Raw genomic sequence first — 10,984 nt, 5'->3', positions numbered from 1 at the left:
TGAGCCCTGGAAATGAATCTGTGTACATCAAATTAACTTCATAGGCGCTCGGCCTATTTTAATGGCAGATTAACAGAACATTATTTTTCTCGCGCGGATTGCAAGGATGATTTTGAAATGTTGATTGTGCAAACTGACAGCGCCAATGGTGAACGTGAAGCATCAGATTGGAGTCTCCTCACTCCTGGACTTACTGGGGAAGTTTAGAGGGGATATTGGAAATTACTCTTGATTGGGATGTTGTCTTGATTGTCACTTTTGCTTCAGCCTAGTGAATGAAATTCGCAATCCTGACAATTTCCTCCAAAAAAAAGGGAAAACTGCAATTAATTGGCAAGAGGTACCGAAGCTGCGGTATTATTTTAGTCTTAAACTTTAAACAGCTGTAAAACTTTTCTTGCTGGTGTTTGGGGAAAGCGAGACCATTCACATTTTACTTGCTGAATAGACTGAAAGCCCCATTCAAACACATCGCCCATCGCAGCCCCCGGTCAGAAGGAGTCCAATTTGATTATTGCATCCACTCTGGGCGATGCGTTCAGATTCGGTGCCAATCAGACTCAGGAGAGAGTGAAAAGGCAGATTAACCAAAGCGTGTTGACATTGACCATCCGTGCGCCGCTTATCTCGCTCTCAATTCTCAGGAACACCCCCCCCCCCCCCCCCTTCTTTCCAGCGGTTTACTAAATAAAAGCAATTAGATATGGCATTTTTTATTTTCATCACGCTTGACAGGCTGGTGGAGAAAGGCGATAATGATTCGTGACAGGCGAACCCTTAATTGTGCTGGCTTTTTCTCCCCTCCTCATCCTTTGCTATGAAATGCAGCACACTCGAGGAGCAATAACAAAGTGCTGCTTTATTTGAAAGCCGGCGCTCGCGGTACAACCAACCAGGAGGGGAGCAGCATTATTCATGAATTTTGGAGAGAGAGAGATGGTTGGGGGGGGGGGGGGGGGGGAGAAGCGGGCGTTGTATAATTTAACTAACCTTTGAGTTTAATCAGAAGGCGTGCTGAGCTCTCCAGATGAAAATACTGCCTCTCAATATTCGGGGAGTCTTGAAGCTTCAACACAATCAGACCATTCAGACCGACTGGGGTTTTGTGTGGTTGCTACATTCATCATTAATTCGTTTCTTTTTAAATCTATAAAGTGTTTAAATCAAGAAAGAATGTGCATCTCTTCTTAGATAAGTTTCACTAGTAGCATTGACCCGTGATTATGATTAATATCCTGTGTAGTTTACAGTTTGTGCGGGTTATTGATTGAAGGAGTGAAACTTTATATATATATATCTACCTATATATATAATCCAAATTTATGGACGGGGAGACGGCAGGACTGGTGTATAAAAATGCTTTGCAACTTTCACTAGAGATCCTGCGGTCTATTATTTTATTCTGCAACATGCAATGCATTTAACGATCAGCTGCTGGCGTTAAACTAAAGGATATTTATCCTAGCTTTATATTTGGCCGAGCATTTATTCCAATAGCATTTAATGTAGATTTGTTATGCATTTTAAACTCTGTGATAAAAGGTTGTTCCGTGCAAAAAGTATTTCTAAGTTTAAAAAAAACAAACATTCCTGCTTCAAGATCCATCAATGCAGAAGCGATGGGTGGGAGAGGAGTCTTCAACTGAAACTTGGTGGAGGGGGGGGGGGGGGGCGTTGAAGAGAAGGTGGGCTTCACGCCCCTCTGCATTAAGTGTGTGTGTCCAGTTTCGCCGTACATTTCCCCGCACAACCCCCCCACCGCCACCCCCTCCCCCCCCCCCTCCCCGCCAGGATCTCCATCCCTCCCTGCATCCTCCTCCTGCAGCCCGGCTCCCGGGAGAGGGATGGGGGGGGGGACCAGCCCAGCTGTCAATCATCTTCCATTACACAATAGGCCCGCCGGCTGACAGGGGGCGCATGCCGCCCGCCAATCAGAAAGCAGCGTGCTCTTCGGGCCTGCGCCGCTCCCGCCCGGAATGCAGATGAGGCGGGAGGCACGCGCCGGGCCGCGCCGCGCGCTCCACCCTGCTGTCACTCACTGCAAACCCAGCACTGCACAGGCTGCGTCCCTGCACTCCGCCACCCGCTTTCTCTCCCACATCGTCCGCTGCACAGAGTTTAACTGTCCGCACAATGCCCAATGCACAATGTCCCTGCAATCCCTCCCTCGCTTGTCTCGAAATCATGCTGCAGGTCACCTATTCCAATGTTTCTGATTATTGCATCCGTCTAGTCCGTTGTTCTGTGCACTCTCTCAGCTAAACAGAAATGCCCTTTCCTCGTCCAGCAGAAACATTAATTAAAGCTCAACTTTTTGTTTCTTTGCAAACCAACACAGTCTCTGCTGCAAGCGTCTGTAATAATTTAGCGCTGAGACCGGGTGGATGGTGATAGGCATGACTGGATTCCAGAATTGTGGTCAATCTGTGCCTCCTGTTACCCTGGAGAGTTGGCGCTCTGAGCTGATTTCATTATGATTTGGATTGTGAGTTTCCCCATGGCGGAGTATTGGTGAAAAGCAATCGGCGAGGGTAGAAACAAGCACTTTGTTTCGCTAAGTATTCGGGTCGGAATGATTCATCCAAAGTCTGTAAAGTGTGTGTCTCTCTCTATTCCTTTGAAATCACTGCAGTTTCATTGTCCCAGGTCTGGAAGTACAGGGGGCTATCCTAGCAGGGAATGGCCTGAATGGCCACAAGCAGTGTGAGGAAATATTTAGAAAGCGGTAGGAGGGTCAATGTTTTATATTCAGGGTGAGGAGCCGTTTACCCTGTTAGTATTTCCCATGGTAACACAGGAACGGGAAGGTTAGAAATTTTTAAAAATCAGTTCCAGTGTGACTGGAGTGGGGTTTAAGAGACATTTTAGTTTGACAGTAATAGAGCAGTTGGGACCGGGTGGGTACGTGTCTCTTAAGGAGACCGCGCTTGTCTTTGCATGGATATGATTTCTGAGCTCCAGTGTGTGATAATTAGAGGCAGCAAGTGGAATTTAATTATGTTTTTCTGTTTAACATGCCCAATGGACTGACGTTCAGAATCGCATCTCCATATATCATGGAAATTTACAGTAAAGGAAGAGGTCATTCGACCCATCCTGTCTTGAAGGAGCTATCCAATCAGTACCACTCCCCGTTTCTTCCCACTTTGTCCTTTAAACTGATATAATCCTCAACTCCACTTTGCCGCTTTATCCCCAGAACCACTGATTCTCTTACTGATTCAAAAATCTGTCTATCTCAGCCATGAACATACTTAATGACACAGCCTACAGCACCCTGGGGTAAAGAATCCCACAGATTGTCTACCCTCTGAGAGAAGAAATTCCTCCTCAGCTCTGTCTGAAATGGGCGACCCCTTACTCTGAGATTATGCCCTCTGGTCCTAGACTCACAAGGAGAAAGATCTCCTCAGCAGCGTGGACCACAAGAACTCGCTGTGGAAAGCAAAAATCTCCTTCTCTCTCCAGTGCTGAGGCGATTTTTAAAATCCAACACAGAATATTCCAAGTCTCAATTTGAACAACATACTTCAGATGTTCAGTGCATGAAGACTAAGGTGCCTAACAGTATCAGCAATGATTCCAGTCTCAACCATGGTGGTTCTGGCGGTCAGATTGTGATGATGATAATGGGGGGTCGCCACTTTGTCCAATAACCTGTTTTAGAAGAGAAGTAGCCATTCTGAACTGAAGATCAGTCAATATGTAAAGCCGAGAAGAAGGCACACGTTTGAATACCTGGTCCTATACGCTTTTGGGAAGATGTGACACATTTCAAGAACCCCATCCCCCATCATCCAGCTCAAATTAGGTTTTTTTTTCAGTTCCACAATTGCATCCCCCCCCCCCCCCCCCCACCCCCGCATCCCCCCCCCCCCCCCCTCCTCCTCCCACTCCCACTCCACCCACCGCCCCTCAAACTGCGGATTATCCTGCAGTAATAGTGTCTCGATTTGAACTCTGACGCCTCCTTCAGTCCCTGGCCATTGTATATTGTGCGGTGCATTGGGCGATGTGGGTTCCGCCTGACTGGGTGCACGCAAGCTGAATGTTCATGCAGTTTCTGAGGACGAGTAATAAGACAACCGAAATAGACACAACTAACATTCCTGTCACGTCCCCGCTAACTGACAGAAAGTAGCTCACAGAACACCGCAGCTCTTTCAGAGAGCTGACTCTTGCTTTTAGAGAAAAAAAATCCCCCTCACACCTCAAGTTCCAGGAGCAGCCGCTGTCTGGGAGTATTCAGCAGTTCCACTGCCCAAAATCCCAGAGACCAACCATTGTTTGACGTTTATGTGCTTGATGATGTGTAGAGGATAAACCACATTACATTCAATCTCATCCACCACCCCATCCCATTTTGCAGCCATTAAATTTAGCCAGTTTAGCACATTACAGTTGCAAACTGAAGGTTGTAGGTTCAAGTCCCACTCCAGCACTCATCAGTGCAGTACTGAGATAGTGCTGCACTACCAAAGGTGTCTTCTTTCGGATGAGACATTAAACCGAGACCCCATTTGCCCCCTCAGATTTGCCTAAGAGATCCCCTGGCTACTATTTGGAAGAAGTTACGTTCTCTCTGGTGTCCTAGTCAATATTTATCCCTCAGGAAAAACAGAGCCTCTGGTCGTTCTCATACTTCTGTCCGTGCGATCTTGCTGTGTGCAAATTGGCAACAGTGACTACGCTTCAAAAGTACTTGACTGGTTGTGCAAAAACGCTCGAGAACAGGCTGGTGCTGTGAAAGGCGCTATATAAATGCTATTTCTTCCCAACTTGTTTGTGTTAGCCTACGCCGTGCTGCATCCAACGGTCAGGTGGTGTACTGCCCGAAGGGGTTCTGTGCAATCTGACAACAGCCTCATGTTCAGGCAATGTTCAGCAAGCGCACTTTCCTGGTATGAACCGCGCACACAGGTTGGTTTTGAAACAATAATAAACAAGATACATCCAAATACATTGAAACTACCGGTAGTTTCAAAAGAAAATGCTTTATTATGAAAGTAACATGTAGAAAAAAACAATCATACGTGACACGCTTTTGTCAGTTTGCAAAATAAACCATATTATATAGGACCCAACCCCCATATATACGTATGATATATGTATAGGATCTCGAGGACAATCGAGATAACACAGGACAGAGAGCTGATGATTGTAAACCAAAGTTTGGCAGGAACTCATTCCATTTTGTTGGGCAGTATAATCGGCACGTTTCCACAGCAATAGACAAATTGGAGAATAAGACACTAGCAGGCTCTACAGTGTGTCCCTGGGGACTGCCATCCTACACCCAAAGCAATGACTTTCCAAATCACTGACTGGCAGTTAGAAGGTGAGGAGCTAAGGGCGAAGGCATCGCATGCTTCTTTGTCTAATCCCATATACACTTATTAAAAAAGGGAACATTAAGTCTGGTACAAAACTCTATAAATCCATCTCTCTTATATACAAAAATAGCTTAATATAATTCAAAACTGGTTAGCATAGATACAAATAGATTTTTCATTTTTTTCCATTAAAAAGAACTCACAAGGCCTGAAGCATTCTATATCGAAAATAGTATAAAAGTATTGTAAAAAACGCAGAACTCTTTGATTGGGTAAAGCATAATATGTGACATTTGTTTTTAAAAAAACACACACACACAATAGTGTTACTGCCACGTTGGTAAGTGTACTGGAGTCCTGCCTGCCATGGGAAGTTGACAGTGAGGGATAATCTATATGGGCCGGTAGCGTGGGGGCATCGGTCCGTTGATGCTCTCGTGTAGTCCAGACAGGTTGTGATAAAGGCCGGAGTAGCTGAGGACCCGGGAGTAAAAGTCACTCCCGTTTGTTTAGGCACTGTGTGTGATTGCATTGACGGACCACTTTGTCAGAGTCCTTGACAGTCCAGTGGAGAGACTTGCAGAGGCAGCAGGTGAGTCTTGTACCGCCGCCTCCGGTACGTGGATCCCGGGAACCTTTGCTGTGTTTTCCTGGCAGATCTGGGTAGAATAAACGAGAGAAACATCATTTAGCATTCACCTGGTTGCGCACAGTTACCAGATTACAAAATGTAACAACCCCCCCCCCCCCCTACGATCTGATCACTTGACTCAATCCCGCCTGTAGAACATTCAGTTGCACATGCCAATGATATCTTCAATCAGACACACTCTGGGCTTGTTGACTGGAAGCAGTTCCCTGGGCTATCGGCTCCCTCCACCCTGACCACACCTCTCAGGTCAGCTCTCTGTGCAGACACTTGCACATTCAATCGGTGCTCTATTCAACCGGAAAAGTCAAGACATTCAAGGCGGATGGCGAATGCAAAACGGGCGCAATCTCAGTCCTCCGCCAGCCCCAATATCCCGTCCCATTGGAATTTATGGAAAGGAATTGCGCCCTCTTTGCGCCCTTGAATATTGCTCCTATTTCAATAAGGGAAAGATGAATAGTCCTACCTGCTGCAGAGAGAGAGCTCAAAACCAGCTTGCAAAGTCTAGGAGTTCTTGTTCTTCGGGACTCAGGGGGTCGCAGGAGCCTTCATCAGAAGAATAGGAAGAGACCGGAGAGCCAGCCATTGAGTTCATGTCATTGGAGAGATTGGGAGAGAGGACCCCGGACTGGAAAGCGGCGCTCACGGCATCGTGTTCATCCAGGAGCTGCTGCAAGGCTCGGATATATTCCACCGCAGAGCGCAGCGTCTCCACTTTGCTCATCTTCTTGTTGGCGCTCCCGTTGGGGACGTGTTCCCGCAGGGTGGCGAATCCCAAATTGACCAACTTCACCCGGTTCCTCTCCCTCTCGTTGCGCCGGGCCACGGCTGCCGGCTGCTGGGGGGGCAGCGTGTAACCGAAGCCGCTGAAGTTGAGCCGCCTCTTGCAGCGCAGCAGCTCCGGGGAGCAGGAGCGCTGCCTCTTGAGCTGCTGCTTGAGTTTACTGTCAGTGGCCGAGGAGGGTGGCTGGTGGCTGGACTCCGGCTCCACTTCCTGCTCACTCGGCGGGGCGGCAGCGTAAAGGCAGGCGGGCTGCAGGTAGGCTGGTTGGATGGCAGTGCTCCCCATGCTGGGCATCGGGGTATGAGGGGGGGGGGTGGCTGGGGAGGGGGATGCTGCAAGGGGAGGAGGGACAGGCGGTGTGGCAAAGGCAGCAGATCCCCCGTGCCGTGCGCCCAGCTCGTGGCGTTCGCGTGTTGCGCCCTCTCCCTCTCTCTCCACTCCAGACCTGTCTGTCCTTGGCTTGTCTTTCCCCCTTTGCAAAGCTCCCCCCTCCCCCTTCCTCTGCCACGTTCCCGTGGCACGCTTCCCTTTGCCCGGAGCTCCACTGAAGCTCCTCCGCGCACAAGCGCTGCCTTTTGAAACCGCAGGCTTGCGCCCCAGCTCCGCCCATTTTCCGCTCCCCCCCCCTTCCCGGGGCGTGCGCCGGGCGCGTGCCATCCCGCATCCCAGAATAAACAAGAAGCAAAACTCCCTCCTCAGCCTGTAACATCCAGCGAAGCAGCAGCAAGCCAACCCTTCCCCATTTCAAACTCAGTCACCCAATCATTTGGGGAAAAAGTTGTTTCTGACTCTTCAGAACAGAGGGACCAGAAAAATACATCTCCCCCTCCCTCCTCTCTCTCCCCCTCCCTCCTCCATCTCCCACTCTCTCTCCTCCTCTCTCCCCCTCCCTCCTCCTCTCTCTCTCTCCCTCCCTCCTCCTCTCTCTCTCCCCCTCCCTCCTCTCTCTCCCCCTCCCTCCTCTCTCTCCCCTCCCTCCTCTCTCTCCCCCTCCCTCCTCTCTCTCTCCCCCTCCCTCCTCTCTCTCTCCCCCTCCCTCCTCTCTCTCCCTCTCTCTCTCCCTCCCTTCCCCTCCTCCCTCTCTCCCCTTCCCCTCCTCCCTCTCTCCCCTTCCCCTCCTCCCTCTCTCCCTCTCCCTCCCCTCCCTTCTCTCTCTTCCCCCTCCCTCCTCTCTCTTCCTCCCTCCCTCCTCTCTCTTCCCCCACCCTCCTCTCTCTTCCCCCTCTCTCTTCCCCCTCCCTCCTCTCTCTTCCCCCCTCCCTCCTCTCTCTTCCCCCCTCCCTCCTCTCTCTTCCCCCTCCCTCCTCTCTCTTCCCCCTCCCTCCTCTCCCCCTCCCTTCCCCCCTCCCTTCCCCCTCCCTTCCCCCTCCCTTCCCCCCTCCTCCCTCTCTCCCCCTCCCTCCTCCCTCTCTCTCCCTCCCTCCTCCCTCTCTCCCCTCCCTCCTCCCTCTCTCCCCCTCCCTCCTCCCTCTCTCTCCCCCTCCCTCCTCCCTCTCTCCCCCTCCCTCCTCCTCTCTCTCTCCCTTCCCCCTCCCTCCCCCTCCTCCCTCCCTCCTCCTACCTCTCTCCCCTCCCTCTCTCCCCTCCCTCCTCTCTCTCTCCCTCCCTTCCCCTCCTCCCTCTCTCCCCCTCCCTCCTCCCTCTCTCGAACTCCCTCCTCCCTCTCTCCCCTTTGACAAGGGGGAGCCTCGATATTCTTCACCTTATTGATTTAGATTAATTCGGTGCAGAGAAGGGACTGCGGTTTGATTTTTAACATCAGGAACTCTGCTGGGAATTAACATTTTACCAGGTTGGGTACCCGGCCTCTTTCATATATTGTTCATGTTTATTAACTGCAATTACCCCCATCGTGAGTGGGGTGGGGTTGGAGATGTATTTTTCTACGAATGAGCCAAATAAACTCACAAATAACTTCGAGCTTTTCTTTAGTTCTTGAAGATTTAAATTTCCAATATAGCCCTAGCCTGACACGTGTTAGATTTAAACTTGGCTCAAACCTATTGTGAATTCAACTTGTGCAAAAACTTCATCCACCCTCCCCCCTACACACACACCGCTTTTAACCAGTTCCTCCTCATCAGAGAGTGTGACCATTACTGAGCAGAGTAAGATAGATGTGAGAAAGTTTCTGTGGTGTTCAGCTGATTTGTTATTTTATTCCAGTCCCCCAGCTCCATTCAGACACGCGCTGCTCCTCACTGCAAGGACATTAAGAAGGTCTTTGACGCGAAGGAACATCCCTCAGCTGATGCTTCACCTCAGAAAGGGAGCGAACACATCACAACAAAAGGGCGACTTCTTTCTGCAGCAGTGTTCAAACTCGGCACAGTGACTCATACTCGTTCAGAAGCGTGCATTCTATTCAAAAGCGATGTTTTTGATACCTTGGCCCTTTAGTTCTTTTTTCAGAACTATCTTCCAGGGCTTGTGAAGCCCGTTTCTGAAACCCAATTAGTGCTCAGTGGACTTCGAAGTGACTGAGAGTTTCAGTTTTAAAGTGGGCGCCACCGTGTAACACTTCATAAGACAATGAGAAGGCCATCTTTCTGCACATTTGAATTCACTCACATAGATCTGGAAACAAAAGGAAACAATCGTAGGCAAATGACTGTTTTGAATGGAGTGGGTTGAAAAATTAAGTAAACACGCAGCGTTCACTTAAAAAAAAAATCTTTTTTTTATATGTATTGATGCAAGTGCTGCCTTTTGCATCATATATTAACTATGACATACCTGACATTGCCAATGAAGTGAAGTGATTATTACCACTGTATAGCTGCAGATTTAACCCTAGTCTAAAATTCTAAATTCCGATGGCTTGAGAACAATTGTGGTCACCTTTAATGAGAGTCAGACCCGAGTGAAAACTGAACAAATTGATGAAGGTGGCTCCATGGATACAGGAGCCCAACTTCCCCATGGCTACAAATATTTATCTGTACATAAACAGCAAATGGAAGGAAGTGGAATCACCTTATTTATGCTGAAGGTTCTGTTGGAATGGAGTGGTCAGACCTTTACGTTTATATTGCGTGTTACAAAGCGCAAGGTTCTGCATGTTACATCCACGATGTTAGTTCAGTTAATATTATGTTCAGATCAGTTGGCAACCTGCAAATTCCTCCTTAGTAACATCTGGGGGTTTGTGCCAAAGTTGGGAGAGCTGCCTCACAGACTAGTTAAGCAACAGTTTGATATAATCATACTCGCAGAATCATACTTTACAGACATCACTATCACCATTCCCAGGTATATCCTATCTCACTGGCAAGACAGACCCAGCAGAGGTGGTGGCACAGTGGCATACAGTCAGGAGGGAGTTGCCCTGGGAGTCCTCAACATTGACTCTGGACCCCATGAAGTCGCATGGCTTCAGGTTAAACATGGGCAAGGAAACCTCCTGCTGATTGCCACTTACCGGCCACCATCAGCTGATGAATCAGTGCTCCTCCATATTAACCACCACTTAGGGGAAGCACTGAGGGTGGCAAGAGTGCCGAATATGCTCAGGGTGGGGGACATCAATGACCATCACCAAGAGTGACTTTGTAGTGCCACCACAGAGCGAGCTGGCTGGGTCCTAAAGGACATAGCTGCTAGACTGGTACCGCAGCAGGTGGTGAGGGAACCATCAAGAGGGAAAGACATACTTTACCTGATCCTCAGCCTGCCACAGATCAATCTGCCCATGACAGCATCGGTAGAAGTGACCACTGCACAGTCCTCATGGAGACAAAACCCCGTCTCCACATTGAGGATGCCCTCCATTGTGTTGTGTGACACTACCACTATGCTAAATTGAATAGACTTCAAACAACTGTAGCAACTCAAGACTGGACATCCATGAAGCGCTGTGGGGCCATCAACAGAATTGTACTCAACCACAATCTGCAACTCATGGTCCAGCATATCTCCCACTCTGCCATTACTACCAAATCAGGGAATCAACCCTGGTTCAATGAAGAGTGCAAGAGGGCATACCAGGAGCAACATCAGGCATACCGAAAAATGATGTGTCAATCTGGTGAAGCTTGAACCCAGGACTACCAGTGTGCCAAACAGCATAAGCAGCAAGTAATAGAAAGAGCTAAGCAAATCCACAACAGACTGATCAGATCTAAGCTCCGTAGTCTTGCCACATCAGTCTACTGTAAATCATCAGCAAAGTGATGGAAGGAGCCATCAACAATGTGATCAAGTGGCACTTACTCA

At 49.0% G+C, this 10,984-nt stretch overlaps 1 protein-coding gene across 1 annotated transcript; it reads right to left on the bottom strand.

The window, feature by feature from the left end:
- Nucleotides 1-4,975: 4,975 nt before the first annotated feature.
- Nucleotides 4,976-7,302, bottom strand: ascl1a (achaete-scute family bHLH transcription factor 1a). Its single transcript, XM_038781316.1, has 2 exons — nucleotides 6,452-7,302; nucleotides 4,976-5,992 (listed from the first exon to the last, which is right to left on the bottom strand). Exon 1 carries the CDS (start codon nucleotides 7,061-7,063, stop codon nucleotides 6,470-6,472), a length of 594 nt encoding a protein of 197 aa, XP_038637244.1. The 5' UTR covers nucleotides 7,064-7,302; the 3' UTR covers nucleotides 4,976-5,992; nucleotides 6,452-6,469.
- Nucleotides 7,303-10,984: the final 3,682 nt, after the last annotated feature.

Source organism: Scyliorhinus canicula, chromosome 20 (assembly GCF_902713615.1).
Source record: "Scyliorhinus canicula chromosome 20, sScyCan1.1, whole genome shotgun sequence".
Classification (NCBI taxonomy): Eukaryota; Metazoa; Chordata; class Chondrichthyes; order Carcharhiniformes; family Scyliorhinidae; genus Scyliorhinus; species Scyliorhinus canicula.
The sequence above is the reverse complement of the archived record's forward strand: the minus strand, read 5'-3'. Positions and strand labels throughout refer to the sequence as shown.